The sequence below is a fragment of the Dama dama genome, chromosome 21, assembly GCF_033118175.1.
Source record: "Dama dama isolate Ldn47 chromosome 21, ASM3311817v1, whole genome shotgun sequence".
Taxonomy (NCBI): Eukaryota; Metazoa; Chordata; class Mammalia; order Artiodactyla; family Cervidae; genus Dama; species Dama dama.
In genome coordinates, this window is record NC_083701.1 from 74,569,314 (window position 1) to 74,588,127 (window position 18,814).

Below are 18,814 nucleotides of genomic sequence, written 5' to 3' on the forward strand. Positions count from 1 at the left end.
TAGTTCACTGATTCCTAACATGTCGATGTTCACTCTTGCCATCTCCTACCTGACCACTTCCAGTCTACTTTAGTCATGGATCAAACATTGCAGGTTCCAATGCAGTACCGTTCTTTACAGCATCAGACTTTACTTTCACCCCCAGACACATCCATGACTGAGCGTCATTTCCCCTTGGCCCAGCCGCCTCATTCTTTCTGGAGCTGTTAGTAAGTGCCCTCCACTCTTCCCAGTAGCATATTGGACACCTTCTGCCTTGGAGGGGCTCGTCATCCAGTGTCATATCTCGCCTTTTCACAGTGTTTCATGAGATTCTCGTGTCAAGAAAACTGGAGTGGTTTGCCCTTCCCTCCTCCAGTGGCCCACGCTTGGCAGAACTCTTCACTGTGACCCGTCCAACACAGCTCATAGCTTCGTCGAGTTATGTGAGCCCCTTCACCATGACAGGGCTGTTATTTTATTTACTATATTCCAGGAGCTATTTCACTTTTTAAAATTTAAAAATTAGTACCACAGCCTATAAAAAATTCAGTGTTTGAACAATGAATAATCCACCAATGTTTAAGCTATTTATATATCAAATGGTAAATATTAATTGATTGCTGGTGGTTTATAGTTTTATTGAGACTTTGCCTACAAATGGCTTCTCTGGCGGCTCAGACAGTAAAGAATCCGCCTGCAGTGAGGAAGACCTGGGTTCAATCCCTGGGTTGGGAAGATCCCCTGGAGAAGGAAATGGCAATCCACTCGTTTTCTTGCCTGGAGAATCCCCATGAACAGTGGGGTTGGCGGCCACAGTCCACGGGGTCACAAAGAGTCGGACATGACTGAGCAGGCAAGCGCAGCACCTTTGCCTACATAAACCACAATGCCATATCATGGTATTTGCCATACCCTCCAAAAAAATCATCCTGAAGAAATATGCTTTTAACTAACTGAAACACACATGTATTGATGACTTTCTGTGTGCTAGGCGCCATGCTAGGTAGACGAGCAAGACGCCGCTGTTGTCGTGTTAGCTGAGTGGAAAGAAACCACTGGCAGTCAGGCTGCAGGGTGGGAAGTTCTGGAGGAGGGCGGTCTGGGATGCTACAGACCGCCTGGAAGAGCCGGTCAGGTGAGATTCCCAGAGACGGGATCCTGTCTGGTTTCAGAAAACCCAGAAGCTCGGGTGAGAACACTCTTGTCTTTCCTCATCAGATCACCATTTCCCTTACTATGGCCGATAGGAGTTCTTCCTGTGAAATTTCTTCCTGGGTGAATTTCATATCCACCTGTCCCCCTTTTACAGGACCATTAAAATTCGGAAAGGCAGCTCCCACAGGTTAATCACTGGTTGTGCAGCAGCCCATCAAAGAAGCGCCGCCAGGACCGTGCAGAAAGCTTCCTGCCTGTGGTTCTGTGACTGGTGGGATTCAGAGTTAGCTTGGGGAAGAACTGCTTCTTTACAAAGAGCAAACTGCTTTATTCAAATTAAAGTGACCTGCTACAAAAGTATCTGTGTTTTTTTATCACTTGTATGAGCTATGGTGGTCTCCACCTTTTAAATAATTTAACCCCTCAAATCACCATGAAACATCCTCTTCATTTATCGTGAGAACAAAAGAATGAGAATCGTGACCTATATTTATGCAGCTTCTGGATCAGAGGAATACAAAGGACCTTATGGTGATTTTCAATTAACCCTGGTAATTTCATTGTGATCTAGATAGGAGTGAGGTCCTCGCTTATGGGCCAAGGCACACACTACCCATCACAGACCCAGTGTCAAAGGTGGAAACAGACAAACGGATTCCACTGATTAACCCAAGGTTGAGGGAAAATAAGAGAAAGAGAGAGGGAAAGAGAGGGAGTGAGAAGACCCAGATTATCATTGCACAAATGAGAGGAAGAATTTTTGGTAACTAAGGTTTTTTATGATGAAGTACAAGCTAATCAGTTCTTACTGTAAAAGTCGGAATGGATAGCTTGTTTTTTGTTTGAAATATCATACACAGTATCAAACTACTATAGGGGGTATAAACTTTGTACTTAGAAACCTTGGACTATTATAATGTACCTATCACATCACTCATGTCTATTAATACAGGTTCATAAAGTTGAGGGCTTGAAAGACAATTTAATACATGTAAAAAGTGAGGTTGTTTCTCCCCCACTCTTATGCATTTTCTAAGATGTTCTGATGAAATTGAATCACTTTCATGAAGAAAGATGAGGAAGAAATGGAATGGGCTTATCATTCTTGCTAATGACATAATTATATAAACACAAGATATTACTTATCTAAATCTAAGCTTAATGAATAAATGGGGGATTCCCCAGTAGTCCAGTGGTTAGGACTCCTTGCTGCCACTTCAGGGGGCCTGGGTGTGATCCCTGGTTGGGGAACTGAGATTCCTTAAGTCAAGTGTCAAGGCCAAAAAAAAACGAATGTATGAAGACTTCTAACTAAGGATTTTTATAATTTAACTGTATTTCTCTTTAATAAATACAGCATCATCCTAATATTAGACTAAAGATGAAAATAATTTGTCAGAAACCTTTATAAGTATTCCAAAATATGATTCTCTTTAATTTTCTCTTTCATCTACTTTTAAACTTGGTATCATCTATTCTTTGGGCAAGAAGTATACTTGAAGGAGGATTAAATGTTCATTTTCAGGAAATGCTCTTTTCTACTTCATTCAGTTAACAAATAAACTAGTTTTTGTTTTTGTTTTTCCTGGTTGGTCCATTATTTATTCACAGTGTGAAAGACCTTATCCCATGAACTAATCAAACATAACTTTATTACAAGTTCTAGCAGAATACTAACAAGGATCACACAAGTGTTTCAAATGTGAAAGATAAGAATGTGCCATCCACATTCATGATTCATGATTCATGCTGATGTTTGGCAGAAGACAACACAACCCTGTAAAGCAATTATCCTTCAATTAAAAATAAATACATTTTTTTAAAAAAGAAGAAGAATGCGCCATGCAATCATCCAAGTTCCTCACCCCCAACCAAAAAAAAAAAAAAAAGGTAGAGCCAACCTGATTTGTCGTCCGTGTCATCAAAGTCAACATTGAAGGAGTGGCCACTGTTACTGATGATTTTAGCTGAGCTGGCGTCGTACTTGATACCAAGAGGTCGGAGGGAAGAATCATATCTCACTTCTTTGGTTTTAATCTCAATCGGAGATTGTTGATCCCCATCAGCAATAGGGAAAAATTCATTCCAATGAACAGGACCTTCAATATATAGGACCAAACGAAAAGGAAACAATAAGTTATTTCGTTCAGTCAAAGGCTTGTTGAGTACCACATGCTGTACTTGACTTTGACAAAAACACAAAGAGTAGGAAAAAACGATCTTTACCTTCAGGACTTTAACATCTAATTGTTCTGCTTTGTTTTACAAGTCCAAGTGCCTTTATTATAAGTATGCAAACCTCTTGGTTTGCCTTAACTCATCTTCAGAGTTAAACTCACCCTTGTTGACAAAAGAGTATGTAAGTTTCATAAAGTACTTTGCAAATGCCTTCTACCAAACTAAAAACAACAGTACAGTTCATCACTGAACACAAGGAGACTCAGTCTCAGCTCCGAGAATGAGCTGTGACCGTGCCACAGGTCAGGCTTCTGAGCTGAAAGATCTAATGCGGCTGAGAAGGCTGTCTAGTGAAGAAAGGGTGTCGTTCTTTCTAGTATTCTTCCCGATTTTCTATAATTCACTGTATCCCTGGGTATCACCCAGGCCTCAATTTAATTTCCTGTAAATGTGCAACAGACAAACTAAGGAAATAAATACATTTTTCACATAGCATAATCCTTATAAAATGACTACACCATGTCAGGAAATGTAATATGGCTGGTTTTCAGCAATAGAGTCAAGAAACAATTTATTTCTCTTTCTATATTCCAGAAGGTCCTTCCAGGGTTGTTTTGTCAATACTACATTTGAATTCCCACGCAAGGAACAACTGTCATCCCAGTCCTGCATTTATACTGAAAATTGCATTCAGTTCAGATCAGTTCAGTCGCTCAGTCGAATCCGACTCTTTGTGACCCCATGAACCACAGCACATCAGGCCTCCCTGTCCATCACCAACTCCCGGAGTCCACCCAAACCCATGTCCATTGAGTTGGTGATGCCATCCAACCATCTCATCCTCTGTCATCCCCTTCTCCTCCTGCTCTCAATCTTTCCCAGCATCAGGGTCTTTTCCAATGAGTCAGCTCTCTGCATCAGGTGGCCAAAGCATTGGAGCTTCAGCTTCAGGATCAGTCCCTCCAATGAACACCCAGGACTGATCTCCTTTAGGATGGACTGGTTGGATCTCCTTGCAGTCCAAGGGACTGTCAAGAGTCTTCCTCAACACCACAGTTCAAAAGCATCAATTCTTCGGCACTCACCTCTCTTGATAGTCCAACTCTAACATCCATACATGACTACTGGAAAAACCATAGCCTTGACCAGACAGACCTTTGTTGGCAAAGTAATGTCTCTGCTTTTTAATACGCTGTCTAGGTTGGTCATAACTTTCCTTCCAAGGAGTAAGCGTCTTTTAATTTCATTGCTGCAATTACCATCAGCAGTGATTTTGGAGCCCCCCAAAATAAAGTCAGCAACAGTTTCCACTGTTTCCCCATCTATTTGCCATGAAGTTCCCAAGTTAAGCATGTTTGGTAAATTGAGGTGAACCAATAAACTGGCTGAAAAACTCTGGTGGAATTTTCTGGTGGAAAAAAACTGGTGGAAAATTCTGAAAGAGATGAGAATACCAGACCACCTGACCTGCCTCTTAAGAAATCTGTATGCAGGTCAGGAAGCAACAGTTAGAACTGGACATGAAACAACAGACTGGTTCCAAATAGGAAAAGGAGTACATCAAGGCTGTATATTGTCACCCTGCTTATTTAACTTATATGCAGAGTACATCATGAGAAACGCTGGGCTGCAAGAAGCACAAACTGGAATCAAGATTGCTGGGAGAAATATCAATAACCTCAGATATGCAGATGACACCACCCTTATGGCAGAAAGTGAAGAGGAACTAAAGAGTCTCTTGATGAAAGTGAAAGAGGAGAGTGAAAAAGTTGGCTTAAAGCTCAACATTCAGAAAACTAAGATCATGGCATCCGGTCCCATCACTTCATGGCAAATAGATGGGGAAACAGTGGAAACAGTCGTTGACTTTATTTGGGGGGCTCCAAAATCACTGCTGATGGTGATTGCAGCCATGAAATTAAAAGACGCTTACTCCTTGGAAGGAAAGTTATGACCAACCTAGACAGCGTATTAAAAAACAGAGACATTACTTTGCCAACAAAGGTCCATCTGGTCAAGGCTATGGTTTTTCCAGTATTTATGTATGGATGTGAGAGCTGGACTAAAAAGAAAGCTGAGTGCCAAGGAATTGATGCTTTTGAACTGTGGTGTTGGAGAAGACTCTTGAGAGTCCCTTGGACTGCAAGCAGATCCAACCAGTACATCCTAAAAGGAAATCAGTCCTGGGTGTTCATTGGAGGGACTGATGCTGAAGCTGAAACTCCAATACTTTGGCCACCTGATGTGAAAAACTGACTCATTGGAAAAGATCCTGATGTTGGGAGGGATTGGGGGCAGGAGGAGAAGGGGATGACAGAGGATGAGATGGTTGGATGGCATCACCAACTCAGTGGACATGAGTTTGGGTAAGCTCCAGGAGTTGGTGATGGACAGGTAGGCCTGATGTGCTGTGGTTCATGGGGTCACAAAGAGTCAGACATGACTGAGTGACTGAACTGCACTGATCTGAACTGAATAAACTGGCAATTCCCTTGTCCAGTCTTTTCACGCCTTTGGGAGATTCATTCAAGCTCTGCATCTCAAAATCAACAGCAAGCCGCAACTTCAAGGAAGCTCCAAGCTAGCCTCCAGACTTCACAGGTTAGAGGTTCTTATTACCTTCTCTTCTCTGCCTGCAGTTCGCACAACCTCTACCAAGTCAGTAGAGAATGTCTGCTGAGTAAGCTTTTCCCTGCTCACTAAGCAACTTATTTGATTTTTCTAAAACTCAAGTACTTAGTAAAATGACACAGCATGACAATGCATTAAGCATTTGCTACTGACAACAACAAATAATTTTTTTAAAGATAAGATCTAGAATGAAATTTCAAGAAGTGCAAATATATCAGAGTATCAACAGCTTCAGTCTCTAAATCTAATGTTCCTTATTATTCATCTTTGCAAGGGAGATAGTATAAATTCTTTACTTCACACATGCATCAGATACAAAAAGTCAGAACATGAATACATAACCACACACATAACTTAGAAGTTGTTCTCTTATGAATCATACACTTTGGACTTGGAAGCAACTTGAAAACCAAAATTCCTTGGTTACATCTTATTACAGAAAAGGCACTACATTTCCTTATTTACTAGGTACTGTCCTTCACCTTTCTAGCACTCTTTTTGTATACAAGCCAGTCCTTTATCAATATGAAAAATAAAAATGTTCTATTTCACTGCCCACAAGTATGCATTAACCTACCGAGAATCAGACTTCAAATATACATGTGGGTCACAGTATGTTGTTAACTATTTTTCTAATTAGGAAAGAGTTTGTTTCTATTCTCAATTCCTTTACGCTTCTATTTCCAGTTCTTTATAGCCAGAACTAGTTTTTAAAACAGAGGCAAACCAAAATAAAATAAAAATAATATCATTTTGCATCAGTCAATACTATCTATTAAACACGATTTCCCTGACTCTTAAAAATGCCTCTTCCTCTTTTATAAATTCTCCATAACATGCAACTTTAAAACTCTTCTAAACACAGTTGTAGAGATACACGGTAGTTCTTTCACTGATTCAGGAACTTTTGAATACCCGTGGAGATATGTAGTCTTCAATGACTGTCACATTTCCTAAACTAAACTAATAAAATTGTCAAAGGTTCAGGGAAGAAGTTGCAAGTTATCTGTGAAGGTGGTGACATCATCCAACGCCTCCCCAATTTGATGTTCCATTTTATCATTGCTACTATTCCCAGTTTGTTTCCTTTTATCTCCTCATTCACTGCTCTTGCCAGTTTAAACTGAAAACAAGCAACAGAACTTGCCCAGTCAGGAAACAACACATTAATAGGATTTTGCCAAAGTTGATCTACTTAAAGGCGTGGTCCTCAGAAAGCTGTTGAATCTAAAATCAGGGAGTGTTAGTCAGTAGTATCCAACTCTTTGCAAATCCATGGACTGTAGCCTGGCAGGCTTCCTTGTCCGTGGGATCTCCCAGGCAAGAATCCTGGAGTTTCATTTCCTTCTCCAGAGGATCTTCCTGACCCAGGGATTGAACCAGGGTCTCCTGCATTGCAGGTGGACTCTTTACTGTCTGAGCCACTGGGCAGTCAAAAGCAGGGAATAGCCCTACAATTCTTAGCAGAAATATAAAATAACTCCTTGTTAATGGCTTTTCTAAGAAGGATTTTTCTTTTATGCTTTCATTTTTTGATTTTTTCCTCCAGTTTTATTGAGATGTGATTGACATACAGCATTATGTAAGTCTAAAGCGTACAGCCTAACAGTTTGACTTACAATACATACCCCATGATATGGTTGCCACAAGTTTAGTGAACATCAATCACCTCATACTGATACAGAATTAAGAACAGACAAAATATTTTTTCACTGTGATGAGAACTCCTAGGACTCACTCTCTTAACTTTTATATATAACATACAGCGATGTTAATCATATGTATCAAGTTGTACATTAAATTCTTGGTTGTTTTATAGCTGGAATTGACCAGTATCTCTTGACCACCTTTATCCAGTTTCCCTTCCCACTCACTCTGGTAACAACCATAAATTTGGTCTCTTTTTCTATCTGCTTGTTTGCTTTTGAAGCTTAATTTATCTACAACACTATGTTAGTACCTAGTGCATAACATAGTGATTTGATATTTTTATACACTTCAAGATGATCCCCGTAAGTCTAATCACACAGCACACAAAAACATTACATAATGTTTTACCACATTCCCCACGCTGTACATTTCATCCTCATGAATCATTTATTTTGTAACTGGAAGTCTGTACCTCTTAATCTCCCTCGCATATTTCTAAGATGGATTTTTAAAACTTCAGATGCACTTCACTGGAACCAATATTTTCTAACCTATTAAAGAGTAATCAATATTCATTGACTGAAAATACCCTTTTCCTTCCTAATCATAGCGAGGGCACTGTTAATATCTAGTAATTACTAAATAGGGAAGATCCCCTGAAGTAGGAAATGGCAACCCACTCCAGTATTCTTGCCTGGAAAATCCCATAGACAGAGGAGCCTGGTGGGCTACAGTCCATGGAGTTGCAAAGAGTTGGACATGACTGAGCATGCAGCCACACAAGTATTAAATAACAACAACAAAAATTATTCTGGCAAAGAGGGAAATTAAAAGAAATTTCAATTTTCCCAAACAAATTGAAGATTGGCAAAATGTAAGATTACAATTGTAGTGTCACTCAAAGAGAAATCCACCTTTTAAATAATACTTTTCACTATTAAAACTCTTTCACTTGCTGCTATTTTTCACCTGGCAAGTTTATCATAGTCTCAAAAATGCTACAATTAGAAATGAAACTCTTCTGTTTCTTTGTGAAAGTAAGCTTTCTATAAAACTAACTGTACTATATTGCTCAATAATATGCATGTTGATCCAAAGAAAGTATTATTACTATTATTATTCACAGATCTAATGCTGACAGTAAGACTTTCTTGGTGTCACTTTGCACATATTGGCTATTTGAAATAATCAGTTTAATGTAAAAAATAAGAAAAAATAGTTTACTTTTGATAACTTAAACTATACAAGAAGAAAACTATACATATTATTACTGCTGCTCTCATCAGTAAACATGTTTTGACCAACGCATTAAAATTCAATGATCCCTTGCTAACCCCCAGTCTCTGCAAGAATGACTGTGGAAGAAGAAAGAAAAAGCGTGGAGAAGTAGCTTAAAATATAACTTCATTTCTCAAAAAGAAACTAAAATCTTGCCAAAATCAGCAGTTTCAGGCAACCAACTACAGGTTGCTGGGGGGACATTTAATAGTAACAGCTATTAAGAAACTTTTGGTGCATTGGTTGCCGGGAAGACAACTTAAATCTCAGGGTTGCGATTCACGTCAATATATTGTCAGATATTGTCCATGATTTGCCTCCCCTAAATGAATAACTAGCTTAAAGGACTAAAACAGCAAGCTTGTGCTCAATTCATAGAAGTCTGCCGTCAGATCTGTGACTCGCGAGCCTTTGACGGGTCACTGGTTACTACAGCTCTTGGCTGGTCAAACGCCACGGAGCGGACGCTTCTGAAGGTGGGGGGCCAGGGTATGTGGACCGGGGTCACCCCCAGCACGGGCCGCGTCTGCACTGCGCTCAGCTGCCCCATCGGCCCCCGGCTCTATCCGCGTCTGCACGGCGCCCAGCCCCCCGCGGTCCCCCCGCGCCGTCCGCGTCTGCACGGCGCCCAGCCCCCCGCGGTCCCCCCGCGCCGTCCGCGTCTGCACTGCGCCCAGCCCCCCGCGGTCCCCCCGCGCCGTCCGCGTCTGCACGGCGCCCAGCCCCCCGCGGTCCCCCCGCGCCGTCCGCGTCTGCACGGCGCCCAGCCCCCCGCGGTCCCCCGGCTCTATCCGCGTCTGCACTGCGCCCAGCCCCCCGCGGTCCCCCCGCGCCGTCCGCGTCTGCACGGCGCCCAGCCCCCCGCGGTCCCCCCGCGCCGTCCGCGTCTGCACGGCGCCCAGCCCCCCGCGGTCCCCCCGCGCCGTCCGCGTCTGCACGGCGCCCAGCCCCCCGCGGTCCCCCCGCGCCGTCCGCGTCTGCACGGCGCCCAGCCCCCCGCGGTCCCCCCGCGCCGTCCGCGTCTGCACGGCGCCCAGCCCCCCGCGGTCCCCCCGCGCCGTCCGCGTCTGCACTGCGCCCAGCCCCCCGCGGTCCCCCCGCGCCGTCCGCGTCTGCACGGCGCCCAGCCCCCCGCGGTCCCCCCGCGCCGTCCGCGTCTGCACGGCGCCCAGCCCCCCGCGGTCCCCCCGCGCCGTCCGCGTCTGCACGGCGCCCAGCCCCCCGCGGTCCCCCCGCGCCGTCCGCGTCTGCACGGCGCCCAGCCCCCCGCGGTCCCCCCGCGCCGTCCGCGTCTGCACGGCGCCCAGCCCCCCGCGGTCCCCCCGCGCCGTCCGCGTCTGCACGGCGCCCAGCCCCCCGCGGTCCCCCCGCGCCGTCCGCGTCTGCACGGCGCCCAGCCCCCCGCGGTCCCCCCGCGCCGTCCGCGTCTGCACGGCGCCCAGCCCCCCGCGGTCCCCCAGCGCCGTCCGCGTCTGCACTGCGCTCAGCTGCCCCATCGGCCCCCGGCTCTATCCGCGTCTGCACTGCGCTCAGCTGCCCCATCGGCCCCCGGCTCTATCCGCGTCTGCACGGCGCCCAGCCCCCCGCGGTCCCCCCGCGCCGTCCGCGTCTGCACGGCGCCCAGCCCCCCGCGGTCCCCCCGCGCCGTCCGCGTCTGCACGGCGCCCAGCCCCCCGCGGTCCCCCCGCGCCGTCCGCGTCTGCACGGCGCCCAGCCCCCCGCGGTCCCCCCGCGCCGTCCGCGTCTGCACGGCGCCCAGCCCCCCGCGGTCCCCCCGCGCCGTCCGCGTCTGCACGGCGCCCAGCCCCCCGCGGTCCCCCCGCGCCGTCCGCGTCTGCACGGCGCCCAGCCCCCCGCGGTCCCCCCGCGCCGTCCGCGTCTGCACGGCGCCCAGCCCCCCGCGGTCCCCCCGCGCCGTCCGCGTCTGCACGGCGCCCAGCCCCCCGCGGTCCCCCCGCGCCGTCCGCGTCTGCACGGCGCCCAGCCCCCCGCGGTCCCCCCGCGCCGTCCGCGTCTGCACGGCGCCCAGCCCCCCGCGGTCCCGCGCTCGGCTCCGCGGAGCGCAGCTGTCTCCAAGAAGGACCCCAGAAGCCCCCTGGCGCGCGGACCCCCGCGCCCCTCCCCACCCCGGCCCGCGGGGCGCTCACCGTCGCGCTCGCCGTAGCCCCAGCTGAACCCCGACATGGCCCGTCTCGGCGGAGGCAGCGGCTGGCGGCCCGGCTCCAGGCCCCGCGGCCCCGCCCGCCCTCCTCCGCCCGCCCCGGGGCCGTGTCGGGGTTCAGCTGGGGGCGCCCTGGAGCCGCGGCCGGGCGAGGCGCGCGGGGCCCGTCCGGCCGGTTCGATCCAGGGGGAGAGATTGTGCTCGGCGGGGAGGCGGGGGCTGCAGACGGAGAGACGGAGGGGAGGGGGAAGGCTGCCCGGGGGGCTGCTTCTGAGCGAGGGTCCTGCTGGAAGGGAAAGGCTGCCCCACTGCCCCAGGGCCGTCGGGGACCGGGGAACCCCCCGGGCTGTTTAATGCAGTTTCATTTAATGTTTAAATGCAGTGTAGTTTATGAACAGATTTATGCAAAGAGCTTCTTAATTGGCATGGCATTACCCTTCGCATAAACCCTGACAGCTTAGTTGGTAAAGAATCCGCCTGCAATGCAGGAAACACAGGTTCAATTCCTGGGTCAGGAAGATCCGCTGGAGAAGGGATAGGCTACCCACTCCAGTATTCTTGGAATTCCCCTGTGGCTCAGCTGGTAGAGGATCCGCCTGTACTGAGGGAGATCTGGGCTCGATCCCTGAGTTGGGAAGATCCCCTGGAGAAGGGAAAGGCTACCCACTCCAGGATTCTGGCCTGGAGAATTCCATGGACTGTGTAGTCCATGGGGTCACAAAGAGTTGGACACGACTGAGCGACTTTCACTCACTCCCTTGTGTAAAAGACTAAAAGAATGACTGTTTGAAAATCTTTCATTTTCTCTTGCCATCCAAGTGGCTGCTGCATAATGTGGTAATTGCAAGTCCCTGGAGGTCCGGCTTTAGGTAATCGCTCATTTCTCAGGAACCACTAAGGATCAATTCGAACTGTTCTTCTTTGGACTTGATGTAAATGCTGTATAGTCAGCCAGTAGCTCCTTCTGCTTGTATAGATCTTAATGAGGTTAGAATGCAACAGAGTAGAAGAGAATGCAATTAAATACAATAAACAATGCTTCTTTCGCATCTAGGAGAAGGCCAAGGCTTTCATATTCCATAGTCTATGGCATAACTGGATTCATTTATGCCAATAATATAATAGGAATCAAACTTTTAAGAATAAGGTCTAATTGATATTCACTTTTCACCACAGAAGACAATATTCACATATATATTTATTTACACATATATGAGTACATATAGGGACTTCCCTGGTGGTTTAGACGGTAAAGCGTCTGCCTACAATGCAGGAGACCCAGGTTTAATCTCTGGGTCAGGAAGATCTCCTGGAGAAGGAAATGGCAAACCACTCCAGTGTTCTTGCCTGGAAAATCCCATGTACGGAGGAGTCCATGGGGTTGCAAGAAGTGGGACATGACTGAGCGACTTCACTTTCACTTTTCACTTTCATAGGGCTTCCCAGGTGGTACTAGTGGTAAAGAACCTGCCTGCCAGTGCAGAAGATGTAAGAGATGTGGATTCAGTCCCTGCGTTGGGAAGATCCCCTGGAGGAGGGGGTGACAACCCACTCCAGTCTTCTTGCCTGGAGAATCCCATGGACAGAGGAGCCTGGTGGGCTACAGTCCACAGGGTCGCACAGAGTCGGACTGAACTGAAGCGACTTAGCATGCATACACGGGTGTATATAAGATATAAAAGTATTTATAACATAGACATGTGTAAGATACATGTAAGTATCGTAAACTTATTTAAGAATGTCGTCTTGAAAAGTTAAGTCTGGGTTACTTAGCTAAGTGCCCTAAGTCTGCACTAAGTCTGTAGATATAGTTGGGGATGTATTATGAATGCTGTGAAGGAGATTGTGAAAGCTCAAAACTCCATAAACCACCTTCTCATGGTGTCCTTGTCTCAGATCAACTGCCTCATATTTTATAAACTCAAGGAGCCTCTCTGTAAGGAGCTTGGTGTCCCCATTTCCAACAACTCAGATGACTTAGCACTGCAAGGTTAATGATGGTCTGGTCAGTTCCTAGTGCTCAAGAATAATCCTTGGACGAATGAATAAATGAATGAATGGACGAAAATTGTTAAAGAAGTTCCACTTGGTGGGCTTCAAATCCTTCCCAAATTGTTCATTTCACTGCTTAGGTTCACAGTGTCCTCTGGTTTGAATTTATTGTGTACTCTCTCCAGTTTTCCAAAAGAGCAAGCGAACTATTGGAATCAGACTACCGTTTACAGAAACCAGTTAGATAATCCGTAGAGTATCCACACAATTAGCTACTGTCAATATTTGAAAAGGATGAAGAAGATCTCCATAAACAGAGACAGGGTGAGCCCTGGGACAGATCCAGTGGGGGGGGAGGTGGGGAAGAAGAGGGAAAAAAAGCAAAGGTGCAAAAGAATGTATGTAGTATGCTACATTTTCTTATTTTTAAAAAAGGTACATATGCACAATGGAATATTACTCAGCCATTAAAAAGAATACATTTGAATCAGTTCTAATGAGGTGGATGAACTGGAGCTTATTATACAGAGTGAAGTAAGCCAGAAAGGAAAACACCAATACAGTATACTAACACGTATATATGGAATTTAGAAAGACGGTAAGAATGACCCTACATGCGAGACAGCAAAAGAGTCACAGATGTAAGGAACAGACTTTTGGACTCTGTGAGAGAGGGCAAGGGTGGGATGATCTGAGAGAATAGCACTAACATGTATATTATCATATGTGAAATAGATCGCCAGTCCAGCTTCGATATATGAGACAGGGCGCTCAGGGCTGGTGCACTGGGATGACCCTGAGGGATGGGATGGGGAGGGAGGTGGGAGGGGCGTTCAGGATGGGGACACATGTACACCCATGGCTGATTCATGTCAATGTATGGCAGAAACCACCACAATATTGTAAAGTAATTAGCCTCCAATTGAAATAAATAAATTTATTAAAAAAATAAAAAAGACAAGTAAAAATTTCAGACCATCTGGTTTAGTTGGGTAATTATACTGAAATGAAGTGACGGAAAAGAGTATGTCGCGGAGCACGTTGATCTTTCTGTCGACTATCTGTAGGTTGAGGTTGTGCGTGGTACTGGCCGTGTCTTGCCACTCTGTCAGCCTTAGACTTGTGTGGGGTGACACTGCTGTTTATGGATCTATCTAAAAGAAAAGTACTATCAGCAGAACTTCCAGGTGAGGACACGTTACATGTAAATGACAGTTGGCCTGCCTTTTGTCATTAAAAAATATCAGTGGTTGCTTCCTGATTGTACCTTCAAGCCTTCTCTTCATTCTGGATCACTATCAAGTGGGAAAATAAGGGGCTTATTACACTCATAAGCTCATACCTTGGTTATCTGTAGCTTCAGTTCAATTCAGTTCAGTTCAGTCGCTCAGTTGTGTCCAGCTCTTTGCGACCCCATGGACTGCAGCATGCAGTCCTTCCTGTCCGTCACCAACTCCCGGAGTTTACTCAAACCCATGTCCATGGAGTCGGTGATGCTATCCAACCATTTCATCTGTGGCTTAGGGAGCAGTGTTCTCACAACCATCTCCTGGATGATAGATGGCTGATCTTCTAAAGTTTTTAGCTTTAACTACTTTACCAACTGAGCTATCAGGGCTTCCATGGATCGGGAAGATCCCCTGGAGAAGGGATAGGCTGCCCACTCCAGTATTCTTGGGCTTTCCTGGTGGCTCAGCTGGTAAAGAATCTGCCTGCAATGCGGGAGACCTGGGTTTGATCCCTGGGTTGGGAAGATCCCCTGGAGAAGGGAAAGGCTACCCACTCCAGTATTCTGGCCTGGAGAATTCCGTGGACTGTATAGTCCATGGGGTCGCAAAGAGTTGGACCCGACTGAGTGACTTACACTTTAACACAAACATATATAAAACTAATATATTCTCCTTCTTTAGTAAGTGATACTAAAATAATCATGGGCTTCCCAGGTGGCTCAATGTTATAGAATCCACCTGCCAATGCAGGAGACTCAGGAGACATGGGTTCAGTCCCTGGGTCAGGAAGATTCCCTGGAAAAGGAAGTGGCAACTTGCTCCAGTATTCTTGCCTGGGAAATTCCATGGACTGAGGAACCGGGTGAGCTACAGTCCATGGGGTTGCAAAGAGTCCTACAGGACCAAGCAACTGAGCATGCAAGCACACATACATATTTGCAGATTTTCTCAAAAAAAAAAAAAAAAAATGGTTAAAGCACAAATTACCAAAAATGGTTCCCTATAGCAGATGGCTGAGGACGGGGTGTAGGTATAAGGATGAGAGTGAGATTCTTAGAACATCTTTTTAACTTTCTCGTCATAAGTGTTTTATATTTTCAGAAAAATTAAAGATCAAAAACAAAACCTAAGATTGAATTTTGGCAGAAACTAATGAACTCAACTGTATATTAATGTGATAATGTAACCACACAGATATGTTTTGAATACAGTATTCTGATTGTATATCCTTAGTAGAATATATTACATATTAAGAAGAACAACAAAACAGTCTTGAACTTCACTGCCAGATTTAATTTTGATAATACTGTTAGTGTTGTGATTGAGAAACCATTTTTGTGTATACTTCTTAGGTTAAGAAATACCAGTGAGTAAATATATTGTTTTACACATTGACTTTCATTCTGGCTTATACAAATATGAAATGCAAAAGCTAAGATGAACACTGTGCTACTGGATTTGAATATTCTGTTCACTGATGCTGAAAACAATAATACCCCAATGCCAGTGAAGCTAAGAAAACAAACTTTATAGCTCATCGTTTATGGACCTCTTATAAGGTTCAATGCCTGATTTTATATTTGCAACTTTGCATTCCTCTTTTTAAAACAGATAGGTTCCAAAATTATTGGGTTGGCCAAAAGGTTCATTCGCTTTTTGTCACAAGATGACTGTAGTAGCCCTTAGTTGTTTTCACTTCATTTGTAGCACTTCCCATAGTACCATTTAATTATCTTTAACTTCCTTTGAAACAACTTTGTAAATTGTATTGTGTCAACATACATTTTAAAAATTATCAAAATTGGTGAATGTTTATGTAGCCATTAATATTGAAGATGGAAGAAAAAAGTAACATTTCAGTATGCTTCATTATTTCAAGAAAGATAAAAATGCAACCGAAATTTTTAAGAAAGATTTCTGCAGTGTATGGAGAAGGTGCTGTGACTGACCAAACATGTCAAAAGTGGTTTGTGAACTTTCATGCTGGAGATTTCTCACTGGTGGGTCAGATAGTCCTGTTGAAGTTGATAGTGATCAAAATCAGACATTAATTGAGAACAATCAACGTTATGCAATGCAGGAGATAGCCAGCATACTCAAAATATCCAAATCAAGTGTTGAATATCATTTGCACCAGCTTGGTTATATTTGTAGCTTTGATGTTTGCATTCCACATAAATTAAGCGTAAAAAAACCTTCTTGATTCCTATTTCTCTATGCAAACATAAAGAAAACATTCCATTTTTATGGATTAAAGATCTAAATGTAAGACTGGAAACTATAAAACTCTTAGAGGGAAACATAGGCAGAACACTCTCTGACATAAATCACAGCAAGATCCTCTATGACCCACCACCCAGAGTAATGGAAATAAAAGCAAAAATAAACAAATGGGACCTAGTTAAACTTAAAAGCTTTTGCACAACGAAGGAAACTATAAGCAAGGTGAAAAGGCAGCCTTCAGAATGGGAGAGAATTATAGCAAATGAAACAATTGACAAAGAATTAATCTCCAAAATATACAAGCAACTCTTGCAGCTCAATGCCAGAAAAATAGATGATCCAATCAAAAAATGGGCCAAAGAAGTAAACAGACATTTCTCCAAAGAAGACATACAGATGGCTAACAAACACATGAAAAGATGCTCAACATCACTCATTATCAGTTCAGTTCAGTTCAGTTGCTTAGTCGTGTCTGACTCTGAGACTCCATGAACTGCAGCACGCCAGGCCTCCCTGTCCATCACCAACTCCCAGAGTTTACTCAAACTCATGTCCCTTGAGTCGGTGATGCCATCCAACCATCTCATCCTCTGTCGTCCCCTTCTCCTCCTGCCCTCAATCTTTCCCAGCATCAGGGTCTTCTCAAATGAGTCAGCTCTTCACATCAGAGAAATGCAAATCAAAACCACAATAAGGTACCATCTCACACCGGTCAGAAGAGCTGTCATCAAAAAGTCTACAAACAATAAATGCTGGAGAGAGTGCAGAGAAAAGGGAACTCTCTTACACTGTTGGTGGGAATGCAAACTAGTGCAGCCACTATGGAGAACAGTGTGGAGATTCCTTAAAAAATTGGAAATAGAAGTGCCATATGACCCAGCAATCCCACTGCTGGGCATACACATCGAGGAAACTAGAATTGAAAGAGACATGTGTACCCTAGTGTTCATCACAGCACTGTTTACAATAGCCAGGACATGGAAGCAACCTAAATGTCCATTGGCAGACGAATGGATAAGAAAGCTGTGGTACATATACATAATGGAATATTACTCAGCTATAAAAGAGCATATTTGAGTCAGTTCTAATGAGGTGGGTGAAACTGGAGTCCATTATACAGAGTGAAATAAGTAAGAAAGAAAAACACCAATACGGTATATTAACACATAAATATGGAATTTAGAAAGATGGTAACGACCTTATATTTGAGACAGCAAAAGAGACACAGATGTAAAGAACAGGCTTTTGGACTCTGTGGGAGAAGGTGAGGGTGGGATGATTTGAGAGAATAGCATTGAAACATGTTTATTACCATTTGTGAAATAGATGACCAGTCTAATTTTGATGTATGAGACAGGGTGCTCAAAGTCACTGCACTGGGATGACCCTGGGGGATGGGATGGGGAGGGAGGTGGGAGGGGGGCTCAGGATGGGGACACACGTACACCCATGGCTGATTCATGTCAATGTATGGCAAAAACCACCACAGTATTATAAAGTAATTAGCCTCCAATTAAAATAAACTAATTTAAAAAATAAGTTAAAAAATTATATGACGAAAGAAAACATTCCGTTTTTAAAACAAATTGTGATGAGTGATGAAAAGTGGATACTGTACAATAATGTGAAAAGGAAGAGATTGTGGAGCAATCTAAATGAACCACCACCAACCACGAAGAAGGTGATGTTGTGTATATAGTGGGATTGGAAGGGAGTCTTCTATCATAAGCTCTTCCTGGAAAACCAAATGATTAATTCCAACAAGTACTGCTCCCAGTTAGACCAACTGAAAGCTGCTCTTGATGGAAAGTGTCTGGAATTAGTTAACAGAGAAAGCATAATCCTCCATCAGGATAAGGCAAGACCCCATGTTTCTTTGGTGACCAGCTTGGCTGGGAAGTTCTGATTCATCTGCCATACCCCCCAGACACTGTACCTTCAGATGTCCATTTATTTCAGTCTTTGCAAAATTCTTTTAATGAAAAAATGTCAGTTCCCTGAAGACTGCAGAAGGTACCCGAAACAGCTGTTTGCTCAAAAAGATAAGTTTTGGGAAGATAGAATTATGAAGTCGCCTGAAAAATGACAGAAGGTCATGGAATAAAATGGCGAATACATTGTTCAATAAAGTTCTTGGTGAAAATGAAAAATGTGTCTTTCATTTTGACTTTAAAAAAAGGAAGGAAATTTTTGGCCAACTCAGTATATTCGCTTCAGACTCCACAAAGCGGCGCCTCCCTCTTGCTGGGGAGCACCTGGCACCCAGACTTTGATTTCTGAACGCCCTTGCCCTTTACAAGGAGTCAGAGCCCCTTGGAGAAGTGGCTACTTTCAG

At 44.8% G+C, this 18,814-nt stretch overlaps 1 protein-coding gene across 2 annotated transcripts in view; it reads right to left on the reverse strand.

Moving 5' to 3' along the window:
* The window catches only part of CA13 (carbonic anhydrase 13), a 40,586-nt gene extending 29,459 nt beyond the window's left edge, over window positions 1-11,127 (reverse strand). Inside the window, exons 1-2 of one of the 2 annotated variants that reach the window (XM_061123836.1) lie at window positions 11,022-11,127; window positions 3,039-3,236 (exon numbers count right to left, since the gene is read on the reverse strand). In XM_061123836.1, coding sequence (XP_060979819.1) covers window positions 3,039-3,152 — 114 coding nt within the window. In that variant the 5' untranslated portion in view covers window positions 3,153-3,236; window positions 11,022-11,127. The remainder of the gene's footprint in view (window positions 1-3,038; window positions 3,237-11,021) is intronic. The other variant, XM_061123835.1, reaches the window with a different exon arrangement.
* Between the last annotated feature and the right edge of the window lie 7,687 nt (window positions 11,128-18,814).